The sequence below is a fragment of the Muscardinus avellanarius genome, assembly GCF_963383645.1.
Source record: "Muscardinus avellanarius genome assembly, chromosome: 1".
NCBI classification, from domain to species: Eukaryota; Metazoa; Chordata; class Mammalia; order Rodentia; family Gliridae; genus Muscardinus; species Muscardinus avellanarius.
Genome location: NC_137786.1, coordinates 67,844,200 through 67,865,592, shown reverse-complemented (window position 1 = coordinate 67,865,592; position 21,393 = coordinate 67,844,200). Strand labels below are relative to the sequence as shown.

The 21,393-nt window shown below is 45.6% G+C and overlaps 1 protein-coding gene across 1 annotated transcript in view; it reads right to left on the bottom strand.

The window, feature by feature from the left end:
- The window catches only part of RASGRF2 (Ras protein specific guanine nucleotide releasing factor 2), a gene marked incomplete at both ends in the record, with an annotated part of 257,634 nt that overhangs the window by 20,365 nt on the left and 215,876 nt on the right, over positions 1-21,393 (bottom strand). The window contains one exon of the mRNA XM_080700448.1: positions 2,223-2,335. Within this exon, the coding sequence (XP_080556574.1) occupies positions 2,223-2,335 (113 nt within the window). The remainder of the gene's footprint in view (positions 1-2,222; positions 2,336-21,393) is intronic.

Below are 21,393 nucleotides of genomic sequence, written 5' to 3'. Positions count from 1 at the left end.
GGAAAGCATGAGGAAAATCCCTCAATGTTTCCTGAGGCTGCCCCAACAAAACCCCACAAATTGGGTGTCTTAAAATGAGAAAACAATGTATATTCCAGGCTCCCCATTCTGGAGAGAAGTCTGAGAACAAGGTGTCTCGGGCCAGGCTGCCCTAAGCCCTGCAGGGGAGTCAGTCCTTCCTTGCCTGCCTCGCTTCAGGTGTGCAGCAATCGTTGGTGTTCCCTGGTTTGCAGCTGTATGGCTCCAGTCTCCGCCTCCACCTGTCAATGGTGCTTTCTCTGGGTTTGACCTCCATGGCTATCTTCTTACAAGGAGGCCAGTTGCCTTAGATTTAACTGATTATACATGCAATAGCCTTATTGGTAGATAAAGTCGCACTGTGAAGTACTAGAGGTTAGAACTCAACATATATTTTTTTGTGGGTGGGGGCATACAACTCAAACTATGACATCACCATGCCAAAGAATTATCTGGTTACAGACCTTCGGCTAATGCGGGGGCTAAGAATGACTTACAGCCCAGGGGTTTTTTTTGTTTGTTTTTTGTTTTTGTTTGTTTGGTTTTTTTGGTGGTACTGGGGTTCCTGGAAGCCCTTCTAACTCCAGGCTACACTCCCAGACCTATTTTATACTTTTTTTATTTATTTGGAAACAGGGGTCTCTTAAGCCAGTGAGGCTGACTATGAACCTGTGCGATCCTCTTGTCTCCGCCTCCCAAGCGCGGGGATTACAAGTGTGCGCCACCACGCCCGGCTAACCCAGGTTTTAAAACATTACAAATCAAAATCTGGCATTGCTGAATCTGGAAGGGATTTCTGAAAACATGGCAGGCTGAGCTAAAATGTAGTCTCTTCCACACAGAAGCTTTCTGGATGACACATTTGAAAAACAAAAATACGAGCCAGGATTGGTGGCACATGCCTGTAATCCCAGTACTTGGGGGGTTGAAATAGGAGAATTTCAGGTTCGAGGCCAACCTCAGTAACTTAGTTTAGGTCCCTCAGATGTTGTTTCAAAAACAAAAACTAAAATAGGGCTGGGGATATGACTCAGAGGTTGAATGCCTCTGGATTCAAGCTCTAGAACCACCACCTACAAATAATGTGCCAAGCTTGGAAGAAAGAATGGATCATTTCCAGAGATTGCAAGTAAAGAGGGAATTAGATTCCACAATGATAAAGGACTAACAGGTCCTAGAAGATAGATGCCAGGCTTACCACTCTCAAATTGGGACAGGGTTGAGCTGAGAGGCTGTAACTAAAATGTCTGCGCAAAGCCATTAATGGCTCCCTACTCATGGAACACAAGCTAGAAGAAAAAAAAATCCACCTACTTGTTCAAGAAGCCATCAGAAAACTCATTACCTAGCCGGGCGTGGTGATGCACGCTTGTAATCCCAGCATTCGGGAGGCTGAGACTGGAGGATCGTGGTTCACAGACAGCCTCAGCTACTTAGTGAGGCCCTCTGCAACTCAGTGAGACCCGGTTTCAAAATAAAGAATAAAAAATAGGGCAGGGGGTGTAGCTCGGAGGTCAAATGCCCCTGGGCTCCATCCCCAAACCCACAAAAAAAAAAAAAGAAGAAGAAAACTCATTACCTGCTTGGATTCTGATGTAAGAACAATGGCCACACACATGTCTCTAGTGAGATATTCTAAGCTTTTACCACATAGATGTATGGGGACATGCTTTGTACAACCTTACATGACCATACAACCCTAAGCCAACAAGTCAACAGAAAAATTGTTCTAGGACTAGTGAAACAAACTAAAGAAAATGTTTTCCAACTCTATGGTGGCACATCCTCAGTCCAGGTACAGAAGCCTCCCGCAGATCCACCCCCAGCCCGCTCACCAACAGGAGCTAGCGACAGATACTTAGAACCCACAGGAGGGAAGGAAGTATCTCTCTGCCATGCCCACTTGACTCAGAAGCACATCCCCAGCTTTAGTCCTTCAACGTGTGGTTCTAGAGCAAACCGTCTGCCCACGGGAAGCAGAGCAACTGCACCCACCCGAGTTATGCCATGGCCCAAAGTCTTCCTGAGATGGCAAACTCCAAGTTGTTCCAAGAAAAAAGATGGTAGAGAACACGGTGAGAACACCGTTCATGCTACTACCAGGATTCCAAGATTTATCCTTCTGGTATGACCGAATCTTATTTGCCATGAACCCAGCCCAGACCCACCAGAGTGACTCGATCAGCATCTGCAATCGTCTTTACCTCAGGATATTGGCTGTGGCTTTCCTTTCTTGGGGAAGAAGGTCTGGGTCTCGCAAGACTTCTTCTAGCAAATTTAGGACATTCATTTTTAGTTCATTGTTGAGTTCGAAATCCTATAAAATAAAGTGAACCATTTAAAAATTTACCTTTGAAGGGTTTAGCTCTGTGATGTGTGATGCCATTCCTCACAATAAATTCTCTACCAGTCAGGTATGAAGATTAAAATGTGTGGAAACTAGAGCTCCCCCATCTCCATCCACTTCAAAAATTCCTGGCTGAAACGGTTGGGGATAGAGCCCTGTTGTATTTCTGACAGGCTCTCCAAGGGATCTCGATGTATAGCCAAGCCAGGGGCGGTAGTATACACCTGCAATCTCAGTATTTGGGAGGTTGAAACAGGAGGATCTCAGGTTCAAGGCCAGCCTCAGCTACTTATTGAGACCCTCAGCAACTATTTAAATACATACATACATACATACATACATACATACAATAGTTCTGGGGGTATAGCTCAGAGGTAGAATGCCCCTGAGTTAAATCTCCAGTAGCAAAAACCAATGTAGAGCCAAGGTTAAGAACCACTGTTCTTGGGACAGAATCTGAGCAGGGTCTTTAGCAAAGCTCACAGGGCCCCAGCCAATTTCTCTAGTCTCTTCTCTCCCCATAGTCTTCAACACATACCCAAATACCACACACACACACACACACACACACACACACACACACACACACACACCTTGTCTTGGATTTAACAAATTTCCTCAATTCCTCAGAGAGGTATGTACTTTCCTAGCCTGGAACACCATCCCTCTTCTTGGTGTGGATCTTGATTCCATTAGGCCTAGGAAGTGGTCTACATTCCTTCCGGAGTGTTTTTAATTGACCCACTGATGTTGGGAGCTTCTCTTTAGTACCCCCATGGAATGCATAACTCACTGCTATCACAATTTACCATTACATAGTGTAAGGGCCAATTTAGTTGCCTGGTTTTCCCTTGTGCCATTGGTTAGATCAGTAACTGGTATATAGCAGTAACAAAAAAAATATATTGCAATAATAAAATCTGCTATATGGGTGATAAGTTGAGTGAAGATACGCTAAGGCCATCAATACCTGTATTAGTACGCTAGATGCTGAAGAATAAATTTGCAGCCAGGCGTGGTGGCACACACTTATAATCCCAGCATTCAGGAGGCGGAGACCGGAGGATCACGGTTCGCAGACAGCCTCAGCTACTTAGCAAGGCCCTTCGCAACTCAGTGAGACGCTGTTTCAAAAAATAAAAAAGACTAAAAAAATAGGCCCGGGGGTGTAGCTTGAAGGCAGTGGGCAACTGGGTTCCATCCCCAGTACCACACACACACACACACACACACACACACACACACACAAAATAATAAATTTGCAAACTGATGAGGCCATGTCACAGGAGAGAGATGGAAGGGGTACCCAATGGGCAGAGTTGGGATGATATGATCATCAAAATAAATAATGAGAATAATGAGCCATAACCAAGTGAATAAAAAACCTGTAAGCCCTTCACAGAAGCTTTATCTTTATCACAAAGATAGATGGCTAGATGCATATGTACATACACACACACATATATCTGCATGTATCATTATGTATACATAAAGAATGAATGATATAAAATTATTCTTTATTACAAAAGTCCAACTAGTAAGTGCAAAAGAATGAGACAGAAAATCACTATCTTCAACCAAATCTATAATAGCCAATTCATGCAAGTATCATGAATTGATGCTAAAATAGCCGGCTAAATGTTTTGGGGAACAGGATTGATAAACTCCTTAGAGATTACTTATTAATTTTAAAGGGAGAGTCCACCATAACCAGGGGACCAAAGGTAGCACCCCCAGTGACGGAACAGATCAACATCAAGTACTTCCAGCAATGGCCTGTGATACATCAATCCCTAGTCCCTCTGCTCCCGGTGCATAGGCTCAGTCTTGCTGAGAAGAAGCTTGGACCTATTAATGATTTTTAAAATTGTTAATGTCTTGAAAGACAAAGAAAAACTGAGGAATGGTTTCAGTTCGAAGGACACCAAAGGGGTAAGAGCTAAGTGCTCTGACCACAGCTAAATGTGTGAGCCTGGATTACACTGGAGCAGAGGTGGAAATGCTCTGTAAGGGCATTGCTGAGATGACTGAACCTGAATCAGGGCTGCGCGCTAGTTGAGAGCACTGCACCCATGTTAAATTTCCCTGGGTCATTTTACTATTTGCTATGAAAGAGAAGGTACTTGTTCATGTGGACGGGGTGGGAGTAGTAGAGAAAGAGAGAATAAATGTAAAGATATTTAAAAATAGTTATTCTACATGTGTCGATACACTTGGTTTCATTTGGGCAATTTTTCTTTTCTTTCTGTGGCACTCCGGATTGAACCCAGAGGCATTTTACCTCTGGGCTAAGCCCCCAGCCTGATTTTATTTCTTATTTGGAAACAGGATCTTACTAAGTTGTGGAGGGCCTTGCTAACCTCTCCTAAGATAAATGGTTGGGGAAAATTAATTTAAAAAAGTAGAGTTGTGACACTTGTACTCCTCTCTCTCTCTCTCTCTCTCTCTCTCTCTCTCTCTCTCTCTCTTTGTGGTACTGGGGATGGAACCCAGGGCATTGTAACCCCGAGCTACATTTTATTTATTTATTTATTTATTTATTTATTTATTTATTTATTTTTGTGGTTCTGGGGATGGAACCTAGGGGCATTCTACTTCTGGGCTACACTCCTGGCCATATTTTTTTATTTTTTATTTTGAAATAGGGTCTCACTGAGTTGCAAAGGGCCTTACTAAGTAGCTGAGGCTGTCTGTGAACCATGATTCTCTAGTTTCAGCCTCCTGAATACTGGGATTATAAGCATGAGCCACCATGCCTGATGTTATTGTACTCTTTGTAAATGTCTTCTTATAAAATATCTCTAGGCAGCAGACTGTAACTGTTAGTATTCAGAGATGAGTACATGCTGTATTCTTGAAATTACTCCGATTGACTATTATCTTCTTACGTGGGACATGTATGCTTATCTCCCCATGTAAAATTTGTTATAATTATTATAATGTATTTTACATTTATCTTATTACACTTACATTTAGATATATTTTATTAATTATATTATGATTGATTTAAAATAAATTATTATACTTACATTTAACTTGAAGGAAAGTAATTTCGAAACATTGACATTCTGAATTCCTCTCAAAGGTTGGAGAAAACATTGCTGATTTCAATGAATCAGATTAAAAGAAAATGGCACAAGATTTTGCTACATTTTTTAGTAATTAAGAGCAAAATGTCCATAATTTCACAAATTGTAGATAGTACAGAAGTCTAACCTAGTTTGAATTGTTTTCGTGCCTCAGTATGATGGAAAACTACATAATAAGCTGTTCTCAGTGCTTCACTGTTTGACAATAGTACCAGTCCCAGGGAACAGAGACACGGAGGGTCAGGAGCAACGCAAATATTAATATCTCTTGTCAATCTAAGGACTTCAGATAACATGTTCTCCTAAAGCCTTACCTACTATTGTCCAATAACTTCTTTAACTAATTTTACTTTAAACGTGTATTTATGCTGCTGAGAAGAGTTTAGTATTATTTTCACCTGGTTTTTCTTTGTTCCACCCCTCTCATTTCAAGGTAAAGGGAATGGAGTTTGTAAACAGTTAAGGCGCTCACCTATTTCAATCTGTATGCACTGTCAAGGCATTTCTCAGCCATCAGGAGCCTATTTCCTTAATGAATAGTTGATATATATTAGTGAGACAACCTAGTCCTCATGTAGCTGTGTGAGTCTCTAATGATGCAAATAATCTGATTACCATAAACGGCAGGATTAGTGTGAAGGACATGAGGCCACTGCTCAGGGCTAATTAGTGGTTTAATCAGGGAGCGTCACTGAGCGCCTGCTGTGCCCCATACTGGGCTCCACAGGGGATGCTTTTGGGGCCCCAGGGCGCCAAGTGTGGGAAAGTGAGAAGGGTCTTGTTAAGAAAAACAAACCGTGATAAGGAAAACAGACTGTGATCTTTACTATTCTGATCTCTGGGAAGACTGGCCTATGAGTGACCTTTGGAAAATTTGGTAAAATCAGCTCAGACACTACTGGAAGCATGATGAATGGTTATCCTTGAATATTTGCTCTGCTGCTGATATAGGTGGTACACAGTTGATTCTCTGAGAGCCGAGTATGAATGTGAGACCTTCCCGTCCTGATGGTCCTCCTGTTTGCACAGGTAGTAACCTGTGCACAGAAGTAACCTGTATGTGATTTCAGTTCTCCCTCAGCCGACCCAGGGCAGACAGGGTGAGTCACCATCTCACCATCCCTCTTGACAGTTGGTCCCCTGAGGCCCCAATGTGACTGTAGGGGCTGAGATGAGGAGGCAGGGAGAGAGTGGTGCTGGGAGGACAGGGGTCTGATTCCTGCCAGCTCTGCAGCTCAATCTGTCACGTGTGCAGGAAGCCCTGGGATCTTTGATTCAAATCCTGATGCAGCCAGTTTGGAACAGAGACTGGAATTCTGTGTTTCTAACAAGATCAGGTCATACTGGTACTGTGGTACTGCTGCTCCAGGGTCCACATTCTTTTTGGCCAGACTTTACACTAACTTTATTAACAACAACAAAAAAAAAGTCGTGTGAAAAAAATAAAACCCTCCAAAGAAATGTGATTCTTCTGATGTACTACCCACAATATATAATTTTATTCTTTACAAATGCATGTAAAATATTGAATTGGTCACTTAGGAGTCCCTGAGTCCCTCCTGAAGGTACCGTAGAAGCTTCCCAATAAAGAGAAATCTGCTGGGCGTGGTGGCACACACCTGTAATCCCAGCATTTGGGAGGCAGCGACAGGAGGATCACGGTTTGCGGATGGCCTCAGCTACTTAGCGAGGCCCTCTGCAACTTAGTGAAACCCTGTTTAAAAATAAAGAATAAAAATAGGGCTTGGCATGTAGCTCGGAGGTAGAATGCCCCTGGATTCCATCCCCAGTACCACAGAAAAAATTAATAATAATAATAATAATAATAATAAGAAGAAGAAGAAGAAGAAGAAGAAGAAACCTGAAGCAGGAAAAACATTTGCCCTACTTAATTCCAGAGATACATTATCCGTAAGTCCGGCTAACAGCCATTTTGTAATTATCCAAAATGTCATTTTTTGCCTGCATTTCCCCAGCCAGATCTCGGGCCAGCGGGACGCCGGCTCAGAGGCTGCAGCCAAGGACCACACGGTGGTGCTCGTGCGCCGGCGCTGCCCGCGGGAGCTGCAGGCTTCCCGCTCAGCAGCCGCGGGGAGACAGGCGCCTGCGGAGAAATGTCACACAACCTCATGCCTCCACACCGCAACCTGGGATACCCAGGAGCCCTCAAGGTAGTCGCCGAAGTAATCACAACAACAATTGAGGGGTTTTTCCTCTCTAATTTATGAAGCAGGGAGAGGAGACCGAGGATTAGGAAAAAGAAATTGCCCTGTTTCCAAAGACAGAAAGCCCAGAAAATGTGAGCTATCTACATTTCCATCTGTACTAAGGAAAGCATTCCTCTTGTTCTTTCAATGATTATTGGAAAAGCCAATATATAAGGCTCTGGGGGAGAGGAGCTGGTGCAAGTCCAGGTGGATGGGCAGATAAAGAACATATTAACCAAAGGACCCAGAGGACCTCAGCAAGGAATGAGAGCAAGTCGGAACCTTGGGCTGAGCCAGGCCTGGAAAGTTCTCTGGGTGCCACCTACCAAGAGCCGATCCCAGAGTAGAGGACAAGATGACACTGCCGCAGCCAAAGTTATGACCTAAGCTGTTGTGAGATGGGCTATCATAACCATTGATTAGGAAACTCTGCTTTTCCTTAGGTTGGTGGGTAACTGCTGAGGTCATTATAATCCAAGGTTGAGTGAGAGGTTGCCCCTGGCAAGGCAATCTCACTACTTTATCTAATTTAACCCTCAGTAGCAATCTTGCAACATGGAGAGCACCATCATTCCCATTTTATGTACAAGAAAGTCCAAGGGACAGAGTCTAAACATCTTATCCAAAGTCACACAGGTAGCGGGCGGCACACCCAGGATGCGGATGCAGGCACTCTGGCCTCAGCCTGAGTGTTCAACTGCAGCATCACCAGGCCCTTCTGTTACTAGCACGGCAGGCCTGGGGAAGGACGGGCCCAAACATCTAGTATTGGCCAAGTCTAGAACTATGTCCCACCTGTACCCAGGGATCTTCAGTTTCCAGACTGAACAAACAAATTTATTTAGTAAGACTCCGTCATACAGCAAAAAAGTAATTTGTGAAGCAATAAATCAGATTCTCCAGCACTTGAAAACTAATCCCTGTTGATAGCTTAAGCATCCTGGAAATTACATTCATTCTTTTAAGATAGCAGGGTGATGATTAGGAATATACTACATATGGCCAAGGGAACTCTAGGACAGTGGGAAAATCTGACTCAATAAACACAGTTTGAAGATAAAGAGAATTATGAGAGTAATTTTCCCACTGTAATCAGAACAGTGTATTCCTAACAGTGGCCAGAGATTTTAAAAGGAGAGGAGAAATAGGACAGAGTGAGGTACGGCCACACAAACAATTGCAAAACCTGGAAGAAAGGGTTCATAAAGAAGGGGGTTAGGGTGGGAGAAGCTCAGACACAAGAGACTCGGGTCTAACTTGACTTTCAAGAAAATGAAAAGCAAGCCGGGTGTGGTGGTGCACCTGGAATCCCAGTACTTCGGAGGTTGAGACAGAAGGATCGCAGGTTCAAGGCCAGCTTCAGCGACTTAGTGAGACTCCCAACAATTTAGTGCAGCCCTGATTAAAAATAAAAAATGAAAAGAGCTGGGGTCTGGCTCAGAGTTAGAATGCCCCTGGGTTTAAATTCCCAGTATCAAAAAGAAAAGAAAAGGCGTACCACTGGTTCCTGTCTTCTTTGGCTGCACAAGATGAAGAATTTAAGCTGTGATATCGATTTAAGTCAGATTCGGGTCATTCTGTAAACTGGGAAGCCGAGGCAAAGATGCACTGAGTGCTCATCTCAGCCTTTATGAAAATCCTCACCTTAATGAGCTAGAAATGACAGAACTCTAAACGAGTGTGGGTTTTCAAGGAGAGGAACCTATGCCTAGAACTTCAGCATGGAAACTCAGTCCCAGGGGGCACTGTGCTGGCTGGCTCTGGGATGGAAGACCCTGTGGGGTGCCTGCTCACCTGGCCCAGACCCCGTCACCTCTGGCTGCCACATCCTTATCACTCCTGGCAGCAATGGCCTCTCACTAGACAAGTGAAACAGTAGATTCTCCATCATCTCCAGCTGCCTAACTACAAAAAATAAAAGCCTCCTCGCTCACACTATGAAAAGAATACCCAATTATGAAAATTCAGTTATGTAAACATAAGTAAAGGCAGTAAGCTTGGGATGAAACCTTACAAAGCAACACCAGAGTGATCTTAAGCTTTCCAATACATGTCCAACACTGGCTAGTCATTAGTTAAACTGATTTTCTAGGCATTAATTACCCATCAGGTTCTTGAACTTGCAGAGAGAAACAGTCCACGTAGCAAACACACACCTATCATCCAGAAGCTACACTTCACTATTAAACTCCAAACACAATTAACCTTCACATTTGGTAAGAACAGTGCCGGTTCCCGGCAATATTTGTTGAATGGATGGCAGAAGTTCCGCGTGAGGGTGCAGGATGTACAAGTCATAATAAGCTACCTAATTCTTGAGCCGGTGGTTTGGGAAATTAGCAGATGTGAGGTGGGCGGCACCGGGAGAAGGCACAGTGCAGAACATGGAAGATATGTTAAAACAAAAATAACCAGGGAGAGGCAAATGGCAGTGAATGAGAGCAATTCAGTGAGAAACAGCAACCAGACAGCCGGGTAGTACATGGTTCTCAGACAAATGGCGGCATCTGAAAAATGTACCGTGCAGCATTTCATTGTGAGCGTCTGTGCTTAGAAGAACTTTGAAATAGTGCCCTACAACCCTGAAACCAGGCAACTCCCGAGGGTACTTCTCAACACCTCAAATGGCAATTGGCCAGGTCAAAAAGCATGTATCGGGGGGGGGGGGAGAATTTTCCCAGACACTGTTTTCCATTTGGTTTCTAGGTAGGAGGCTAAAGTATGAACCAGAGTTCAAGACATAACAAAGACTAGAGGAAGAAGGGACAGTCTGCCTTTAACTCTGATGTCTGAAATTCTTTAGTTAACTAATTCCACCTGCCAGTATGATTATCTTTGAGTTTACTATGAGCCTGAGGAAAGCACTAGAAGGTGGCCTGTCAAGGGAAAGCATCTGGTGAAGAAAGCTTGCAGGCAGGTGTCCGTTTGGGGTGTGGAGGAGACGCAGTGACAGGAAACTGCAGAAGTAGCAGTTTTAACATCACTCTAAGGAGAGACTTAATGCAGAAACCGGGAGCTGCAGGTGGGTGACCTGTGGGGGCAGAGGCAGGTGGAGAAGATCACAGGGAGAGGGGCAGAACCATGGGGCTGGAGCAAAATCAGTGCAAATCAGTCGGCACATGGCACGCCGCTGGCTCTGGGTGTCCCTGGCAGCTCTGATGTGGAGACAGCACCGGTCCTGCTTGGCCAGTATACCAAGGATGTGCACTCACAGTGCAGGGTGCAGCTATCGCTCCTCACACTGGAGATGCAGCTTTGTGCCCTGGTGTCAGGGCCCGCTCGGCTAGACCGGGATGGGGCGGTGGCTCAAGATGGCGCCTAGGCATGTTGCCAAGTCACAAGGCTCACGAGGCTGGCGGTGCCCTGAGCCTGTGCAGTGTGCCCTATCAGGCGCCCTACGGATGATCAGTGACGCAGCGCCTCATGCTACCACCAGCCTGCCTATGAGAGGGTTAGAAATGTGCATGCCCTAGCTGTGGGAAGCTTGGGGTTGGTGGGGTGATATCTAGGGATATCAAGGTGATATCCTTGATATCTAGGGTGATATCAAGGGAGGGGTTATGATACTGATATATATTTGCTTGCTGTGCGCATTAAAGGAAGAAGTATCATAGCAGACTCGGTGTTTGTGTCTTCTTTCCTGGGGCTCTGCAGGTTGGAGCCTTAGGGACGGGACACCCTGGTCTCCAGAGATGCTTCTGAAGCCCAAGAGTGACTGTGGAGTGGGGCAGGGGGCGCAAAGGGAGGGCCCCCATGGTATCAGAAACTGATGATGGAGAACAGAACTTATTGGAGCACATCAAACTCTACGTGGTATTCTGCAGTGAATTGTCTGTCAACAAAACTCATCCACAAAAGGTTAAAGAAGGAGGGGCGTGGTGGCACATGCTTGTGATCCCAGCATTCAGGAGATGGAGACCAGAGGAGGATCAAGGTTCGAGGTTAGAGGACAGCCTCAGCTACTTAGAGAGACCCTTTGCAACTCAGTGAGACCCTATTTCAAAAAAAGGACTAAAAAACAGGGCTGGGGGTGTAGCTTGGAGGTACAATGCCCCTGGGTTCCATCCCCAGCACCACACACACAAAAAAAGAATCTCACGATTTTGCTGGGTGTAGTGGTGCACACCTATAATCCCAGTGTGTGGGACCCTGTTTCAAAAGTAAAAATGGCTGGAGATGTAGCTCAATGGTAGAATGCTCCTCGGTTCAATCCCCAAGACACACACACACACACACACACACACACACACACACACACACACACATCTCTCTCTCTCTCTCTCTCTCTCTCTCATACGAGTTCTTTAGAGAAAACTAAATTTCTGTCTTGGCAATGAACAGAATCTCTGAAAATACATTTTATCAAAAACATGAGCTTCTTAAATGCTTAAATCTAGTTTACTCTGACTTAATAAATCCTGTTGTAAATGTCTTAGCAAGTAATACGAAAAGCCTGGAAAGCTTAAGGGGAATTTAAAGACTAATAATAGGGAGGTATAAAAGATGAGAAATAAAACTTTGGTAAGCAGTTAAAGAAACTAGGATTTCCTTTCTTGGTTGGATGGTCGTTTGGATCGGAGAGAGAGTGACAGTCTATGTTCAAGATTAACAAAGGAGAAGATTAATGCTTATCAGATAACAGTTGTTGCACTTTAGCTTTTCCAACTGACAAACGACTCCGTTGTGCCTAAGAATCTCAACAGACCATTTTGCCAGGTTTTGAAACGCGGAAGCCAGCAAGCTAACGTGGGAACAGACCCTGCTCAGGCTTCCAGATCTCTTTCCTCACAGAGTCAGTTGTGACAAGGGATTCTTTAAACACTGAAATGGAAATGTGATGCCCAAGACATCCACTCGGAAGGGAGCAGAAGAGGACCAACATCAGGAAAGGAGCTGAGCTTGATGCAGTGGCGGCAATGAAGATCGGTATCTGCCAGAGTCCAGGAGCCTAAGGGGCAGAGGAACGGCAGCCACAGGCCACTTCATTAAGCATCTCTGTCCTTTGGGCTGCTGAATGAGAAACTGAGTTTGTGAGTTGACAGTGGTCCGTAGTACCTGGCGGGTTTCTGGGATCTCTTAGCTGAGATATGCAGAGGTTAACAAGAAGTGGTGTGGATCCCTAGAAGTGAATGGACCCTGGTTTATAAGGGTGGGGCTTACATAAAAAGTATATAGCCAGCTGGACTCAGTGGCATACTCCTGTAATCCTAGTACTTGGGAGAGTGAGATGAGAGGATCACTGGAAGAAGGCCAGCCTCGATAATTTAGTGAGGCCCTTGGCAACTTAGTGAGATCCTGTTTCAAAATAAGACAGGTATTACTCAGAGATAGAACGCCCCTGGTTTCAATCCTTAGTACCAATAAATAAATAATGTAGCCCATTGGTTATCTTGTGGTTCAGGGATTGTATAAAACTATTTGCAAGACTGAAGTGACACATAACTAATTTTTCACTAAAAAGAAGTATTTCATAGCTGCAAGCATCTCATGTTAAGACTAAATGTTATCTCTTTGCTCCTGGTATCCCCATCCGCTCCCACTGCCTGGGGACAGGCCTGGGAGCCTCGTGGGACTTTGGGGCCCCTGAGCAGTGTGCAGCCTCAAATCTACCTCTTCCAGGGTGCAATGCCCGGGTTGTCAAGGCCTCAAGAAGGGCAGAGGAGACCTGGCCCCTCATCATGGCCAGCTCTAGCAGTAGCACCTGGCTCGTGCTGGCATCGGCTCCCACCAGGTCCTGCCCTTTAGAAGAAGCACGAGGAGCTCGAGGGTGCTTTGGAGTCACGAGAAGGGCCCTGCTCCACACCAGCCCTTAGCTGATGCTAATCCTGTGTTGAAGCCACAGAAAACAGGCTCAGGCAGGAGAGTCACTTCTAAATCTGAGGAAAGATTTAGAAGCACAGCAGATAAACACTGGCAGTGTGCACATATGACAGTCTCGCTTTCTGAATCCAAAGTGGATTTTTACAATTTACATCTTGAGCTCTATACCCTGAGAATTGGCTGGAAAAATAGACAGGCTGTAAGATTCGGGGCTGTGAGCACGAACCGTGCAGCCAGGCGGCACAGGCGGGACCTGGCACTGCCCTCAACTGTCCAAATAATCTTGGGGAAACACCGAGTCTTTCTGAGCCTTGATTTCTCCATCTGCAAAAGAGGGATAATGGCAACATCTACTTTCCCTCAGGCAAAAGTCTGCACTGCAGCTAGGAGTAAATGACTTACCATTTTCAAAACTGCTTTTAACAGTGCCTGGTACAAAGTAAGTGATACAATACTTGGTACTGGGGTTCCTGGAAGCCCTTCTACCTCCGGGATACACTCCCAGACCCATTTTTATACTTTTTTATTTGGAAACAGGGTTTCTTAAGCCAGCATGGCTGGCTTCGAACCTCCGCGATCCTCCTGTCTCCGCCTCCCAAGCACGGGGATAAGCGTGCACCACCACGCCCGGTGTGATATTTTTTTTTTAATTTGAAGTCTGCCGTTCAGAATGTAATCTCACAAAGGAAACTACCTTCTAAATAAAGAATTGGGTTCTCAAGTAGACTAGGAAAGACCACATGCCCCATATCATAACTAAAGCAATATCAAAACTAGATTATTCTATGGGCTCCAATAGCTCCTCGTCCTAGCTCAGGGTAGGGGGGATACAAATCCTTCTAGAAATCCCTGCATCAGGCCATTGTGAAGACTTGGGAAGAGGGCATTTAAAGTGATGAGACTCTTCAGGAGACTGGAAACAGGAAGCACCGAGACGCAGCAGACAGTGCTGACCCTGAGCATTCTTGGTCCTGCAAAGAGCTCAGAGGTCAGCAATCCGCACAGTGGAGCTGCCTGGCCGGGGAAGAGAGAGCTGCTGCTCAGGAGCGGAGATGCAGGGCCTGTGGATGGAAAAGTACCCACAGCAGATGGGCAGGGGCTGGACGAGGAGGGGGCTGAGCCCCAGCACAGGACAGAGCTGGCCGCTGGCCAAGAGCAGTCTGTAGAGGTGACAGGAGCTGCCTGTTCAGGAGCTGGTTGTTTCTAACACATTTCGTCCTCCCGCCCGCACTAGAAAATCTGTGCCGGGCTTGCCCTGGCTCAGCCTCCATTTCAGATTTGAATTAAAGAATACATTTGAACTTGGTGCTCTAGTGTGACACTGAATTCTGTGTTTTGCTAAGCAATGCCAAGAAATAAAAAAGAGGCTCTCCACTGTCAAAAATCACAAAAAGAGCCGTGTAAACTTACATTTGGGGCCCCTCTATCCCTGAGGTCCTGAAACACACCAAGCTGGGCTCCCCTCTCCTACCTGTCAATTAGTCAGTAGGGCTCGTGCCCACTTGACCAGAGACGAGGAAACACAGGATGAATCCACCCCCAGACTGTGGGACATGAGGATGTTCACCAGTTCCTTCCCTTCCTGGGAAAGAGGCCATCTCTGAGATGTATTAACCCAACCGCGACATTACATGAAAGTGCTCTTCACCCCACAAAGGTGCAGCCTCTTCCACAGGCTTGCCCTTGGGGTGCAGACCACCTCATTAGCTGCTGCTTCAGAGGATTCGGTGCTGCAGGAGAGTACAGGGGACTCGATTCTGAGTGGGGGCTGCTGAGCTGCTCAGAATTGGCCACTCACACTACAGCCCTTAGTCATATGTGGCTATTTAAATTGAATTAAATAGTATTAAAACTTCAGTTCTTCAACCATAATGATTACCTTTCAAGGGATCAATTAGCCACACGTGCCTAGAGGCTATTGCGCTGGATGTGCTACAGGTAAAAGTGCAGTCCCCCCTTCTCAGAAAGTTCAGCTGAGCAGTGCTCACTGAAGCCTGCTGACACTTAACTGCTTCACTGCATAGACGAGCAGGGGCAACATTGTGCTTGCTTAAAGGTCTGGTTTCGTACTAGACAGTGCCTTCACAAGGCCGTCTCCACCAAGGGCAGCCACCTGCAATGCCATGAGCATCCATCTGTAGCAGTAACACTGTACATTTCATCTCATGGAATCCTCCCAACCTCCAGAAGGAGTAAGTGGTATTACCCCCATTTCTACAGAGGAGGAAGTGGACACCTGGTGGAGCTCAATGGTTTGCTTGCCTCTTAGCCAATAGATGACTGAGCTGGGATCTTAGTCCACATCACCCTTAACTCCACTGCCCCTCTGCTTTTCCAATGGGATTCCCAGGTTCCCTCCAGCTCTGAGATATTTGTGACCAGGCAGATGGGCCTGAGGTCACTTCCCTGTGTGATTTTTAGAGTTGTAAGAGCTTTGGCATCTGCTGCTAGGAGTGACTACAGACCATGGGTGTGAGAGCCATCGCTGATTCCTCGTATCGCTCAGAGTGCACTCATTAGTTAATAGTGGTCAGGAAGTGTGAGAGAATATGTATTTTAACAAGATGTTGATAGGGACCATGTATATGCTTAGTGTGTTTATAGAATAAAGTATATGTAAAACCCTCTTATGATGTTTGAAAAAGGGTGTGTGTAAAAATATCAGAAGCAATGTTAAAAGTAAAAGGAGAAATTGGAGAAAAAACAAGCTTTGGCAATAAAAGGTTTTATCTTGAATATATAAAAAGTATGTTAATATCAATAACAACCGAACTAAAACTAATAGAAAACTGTACAGTGCTCAGGAAGAGAAGCTATTTCTGGGAGGATCCTCTTGGGAGCTATAAATGGCCCATGCCTGGCATCTTGACCTGGGTGGTATTTACTTGGGTACAAAAGTCATTGAGCTACACACTAAAGCTTAATGACCTTTATATGAAGTATGTAATATCTGGCTAAAAATTCAAACAAGCATATAAACTTAAATATAAAAGTTCTTTGTTCTCAAATATGTTTCTGTGTTTGCCATAAAATGAAAAGAGGACTCAAACAAGTTAGATAATCGCTGAACTATTTTGATATAGTTTGTTAAACTGTACTCCTGAGGGAACCTCTACTTTCTGTGTCATAAACATTGATGAACTCATCAAACACCATTACTATTTCTTGCCAATCCCATTAAACTGCTCTGCAGGGCATTTCTTCCCACCCTGCATGTAGGTCTGGGCGAGGTCTTCCAGGACCTTTTAGTTACAGGGATAGTCCTGTTTCAACAGTCAGAACCCACAGTTCAACCTATGTGTGCCTGGGTCCTTGCCTGGCCTCCTTTGAGCCTGAAAGCCTGTACCTGAGGCCCCTTCTCCCTCCATTACCTCCTCTGTCTGCTTTCTGGGGCTTTACTTATTTATTTATTTATTTGCTTATTTGCAGTACTGGAGATGGAACCCAAGGGCATTCAACCTCCAGGATACACCCCCAGCCCTATTTTTTATTCTTTATTTGGAAACAGGTTCTCACTTAGATGCAAAGGGCCTCTCTAAATAGCTAAGGCTGTCTGCGAACACAATGCTCCTGTCTAAGGCTCCCAAATGCTGGGATTACAAGTGTGCACCACCACGCCTGGCTCTTGCTGGGCCTTTAGATGCTCTGGCTCAGATCCAGGGAAAGGACTGAATCTGGACTGATGGTGCAGGTGGAGCCTGGCCTCGGCTCCTCGGTTGTGGCAGAAGGACAGTGGCTGGCCTGCCTTCTGAGGGGTGCTTTGGTGGGTTTCTTTTTTGTATTGAGTATTGAATTCAGGGGCTTTCTACCTCCAAGCTCCATTCTTGGCCCTTTTTGTTTTGAAATAGGGCCTCTTTAAGTTGCTGAGGTTGTCATCAAAGCTGTGATCCTCCTGTCTCAGTCTCCCAAGTACTAGGATTAGAGGTGTGCACCACCACACCTGGCTTTGGGTGTGAGTTTTGGAAATATCACTGCTGGACACTTCAGGCCAGCTTCAGGCAGTGTCTGTCCTCCTGTGAGTCACTTTCAGCTCACTGCTAGGAGCCCACTTCACATGGACTTTCTTGATGGGGGTCACTCCATCCATCCTTGCAAGCAGTCCTCATGGGCAGGGGGCAGGGCCAATCAGCCTGAATTTCCCATGGGTGCACCTGGTTCTCAGTGTGAAGCTGCAGTCCCCGGACATACATTTTGCACCTTCACCCTTACACAGGGCAGCCCGGTTGGGTGGGTTCCTTGAAGCATCTTTCCTGGGGCTTGATTTGAGAAGGAAGTACTCCTCTCCGCCAAGGGGCAGGGAACTGACCCTGACAACTATTCACCTCCCCTTGATGGCTCCTGCCCCAGCTTCCCATGACTGGCTTGGTTTCAAAGCTCTTCCCTTGTCCTGCTTGAGTGGCCTGGGAACCTCCCTTACAGATGCACAGGCTTTTGCCACCTACTCCTACTTTTAGTCTTTGGTCCTCGGTGTAAAAGTCTGAGACAAGCATAAGAATCAGACATACCAGCTTGTCACACAGTAATCAGGTACAGGGGCTGAATGGCCATCTTTCCTGTGACCAGGGGCTCTTCCAGGTCAGAGACCACATGGATCTTGTTCACTCTCACACCGTCCCGGTGCCCGCCCAGTTCTCGCTAGTGAATGAAGGAAGTGAGAAAACAGAAAAAGGAGCAGCAACGTTCCCTCCCTAAGTTCCTTTGGGAAGGAGATTTTTATGTAAGTGGGTCATTTTTGTCTGATCTCATGCTTTGAAAACATCCCTCCAAACCCATGATAAAGAAAACGTGTGCCTGCTTTCCTCTGGGCCACCTGCCATTCAGTCAGTACCCAGGGTCTGAGGGAGCCCAGTGGCAAACTACAGAAACAGCTGTGGGCTCCTTCTTCAGTGCCATTCCATGGCCTGTAAAATCCCTCAGGTAATGGACAGAGTATCTTTTCATAGTGGTTGATCTAAGAGACAGTGCAGGAAAATCGGAGTTGCTATAGATTGCACCTGTAAGACCTGTGATGCAGGAGCATGGGTGTGACTCGACAGCAGCCAGCCAGGAAGTCCTCACCCATCTGTCTGTTCATGGCAAAGGCCCTCCCACCTGGCAGCTCTAACATCTGCAGAGACCTGGAAATCCTGCAAGGGACACACAAGGCCTCCCAGCAGGAGGTAGTGGGAAAGTATGTGCGTGCCTCATAAAAAACACTTTCTTTACTGCGGCTGTCTATACCTGGCCAGCCTTCAAGTCCATTACCGGTTACAGTCACTGTCTTGCCTAACACTGGAAAACTTTAAAGGCTAGAAAACTTTAAAGACTAAAAACATGACCTCCAGGAGACAATGAACAACAGCAGCATATTTAATGTAAACTCAGACCAGTATGGTGACTCACAGCCTGTTATGGTAGTACTTGGGAGGCTAAGACAGGAAGATCGCAGGTTTGAGCCTCTTAGCAACTTAGTGAGACCCTATTTCAAACTAAAAATAAAATAAAATAGGACTGAGGATATAACTAGAAGGTAAAATACCCTGGGGTTCGATCCTCAGTAACAACAAAAAAAGTAAATTCATCTTGATTTACCAGGCATCTGCCATGTGCTTCAAGTTGCTGAACTAAGAGAAAGGCAGGCAAGTGTGTGAGACACACGTATGGGCCCGGGGACAGAAATGTGCCTCTCTCAGGTCCTTGACTAGAAGGGGTTTAATCACATGTGTCTATATTACACTTTATGCTTAATTCAACTTTTATCCCATTCTTTTATTTTAACTTTTATCCCATTCTTAGGGCAGGTGATGCAGAGATGGTTCTTGTTTTCAGAAGAGGAAACTAACTCCCAGGATGGAGGCACCCGCGCAGGGCCCCACAGGGAGAGGGCATAGAGCTGGAGTAAGAGCACAGGGACCCCGCCTCTGGCTGCTGTTTCTGGGGTCCAGGGAGGCCCGTGGCAGACACTCGGCGAAGGCCTGTTGGCTGCACTTTCCACCCAGGCAGCAAATGAGAGAGAGTCCTAATAAAATAAGAAGGAACCGGGCCAGAATGTATTAACAGATGAGGACTTCCAGAACCAGAAAACAAAAACAAAAACATTCTGGCCTTACCAAATATTTACTAAACAAAATGATGGAAAGCTTTGAAAGAAGAAATAATATTCTAGGACCACATGGAAGAAAGGAACCGCTATTCTGGGAAATTTTTATTTTTTCTGGAGATTCTCCCCCTGTCTCTGCCCCAGGATTTCTGTAACTTCTCATTTGTCCTAAATAAAGCTCAGGGAAGTATCTGTCAACATGTTTCCTCTGATGAGATATAAATCCAAGATATTGGGTACTCTGTGGTAGACTTGATTGTGGGGATTATCTGAGCATAGCTACATCTTAGTCTTTCACTGTAGCTTTTCTGTCTTCTACAAACTGAAGTTGTGTCCCTGGTAGTCTACCATGTGAAGAAAAACACAATTGCTACCATGCTTGGCTGTGTTATTTATTTATTTATTTATTTATTTATTTATGGTTCTGGGGAACCCAGGAGCATTCTACCTCTGAGCTACACCCCCAGTCCTATTTTTTATTCTTTATTTTGAAACTAGGTCTCACTGAGTTGCAGAGAGCCTCACTAAGTAGCTGCGGCTGTCCGTGAATGGCGATCCTTTTGTCTCAGCTTCCCAAATGCTGGGGTTACAAGTGTGCGCCACCACGTCTGGCTTGGCAGTGTTTTTTTTTTTAATTAAATACAGCTTCCTACTCATATTTTAAAAGCCACTGATTCAAAATAATGGGGGTGGGGTGCCACACTAACGCTGTAGCCTTCCTCAAATGTACTCAGCTGGTACAGAATGAATTAGATCATGAAAAATCACTTCATCCAACTTTTTTTAGGGTGCAAAAGCAGATAAAGGTGAGGGTGAGCTGGTAGGGCCTGATGACAGCGTGGGTTTTTGGACCAGTAGTCCCCTCTTTAGGCCCGATGCTGCCTTAGGGAAAGACCTTTACATGAACTTTGGTTAAGAGACCACATTGTGTGATTCTTTTCTTAAGCACCACGGCAGCCAGTTTGCTTGAGGTCTATGAAGTCAGGGGTCACAATGATGCCTCCTCTGATGAAATAGGACGCATATGATGGGCACACTGTGTGGCCTCCAAGACCATGAGCTAAGAGCAGCTCATGTTTACCAAGCCAGTGCCAAGAGCCTGCCTAGACTCATTCTAACTGCCACTGTGGAGGCCCAATGACTACCAGGTGACCAGAAATGACTCGTAAAGATGGAAGGAACCCGGGGCTCTCAAGCCAGTGACAGATGTCCTCAAGATGTAATAGAAACCTCCTGCATGCCACCATGTGTATGGAGAGGAAGGACGACTGAGAACTCGAGGGGGGGAGGTGACTGGATATGGTCACCCCGACTTGAAGTCACACAATGAGGTCATACTGGGACATTGAAACCAATAATGAAGCCCACTCATGCTTACAGGGAAGGTATGAAAAGACAAGCGCGTTCATGGGGAGGATTCCCTTGGATGCCTCAGTGACCTGGAGAGTCAGGCTCGCCCCATATTTTATTCAATGGTCACGTCAGAAGAAAAGATGGAAAGCCTGAGCCATCTATACCTCTGGCAAAAATCCGCCCACGTGTGACCGTGACCTGGGGAGAGCTGGAGGAGCTGGCAGCCTGGGGTGCCCCTCTAACTGGAACTGGCGGTAGATGTGCCCACACGCACAAGCACAGCTGGTCACCTAGGCCACAGACATTTCAGAAGGTCACATCAGATGACAAAGCCTCCTGGAAGACTTTCTTGATAATCTGCTTGCTTGCTTGTTTTCTTGCTTTTTGTGGTACTGGAGATTAAACCAGGGACATTACACCTCTGAATTAGACTCCCAGTCATTTTTACTTTTTATTTTGAAATAGTGTCTTGCTAAGTTG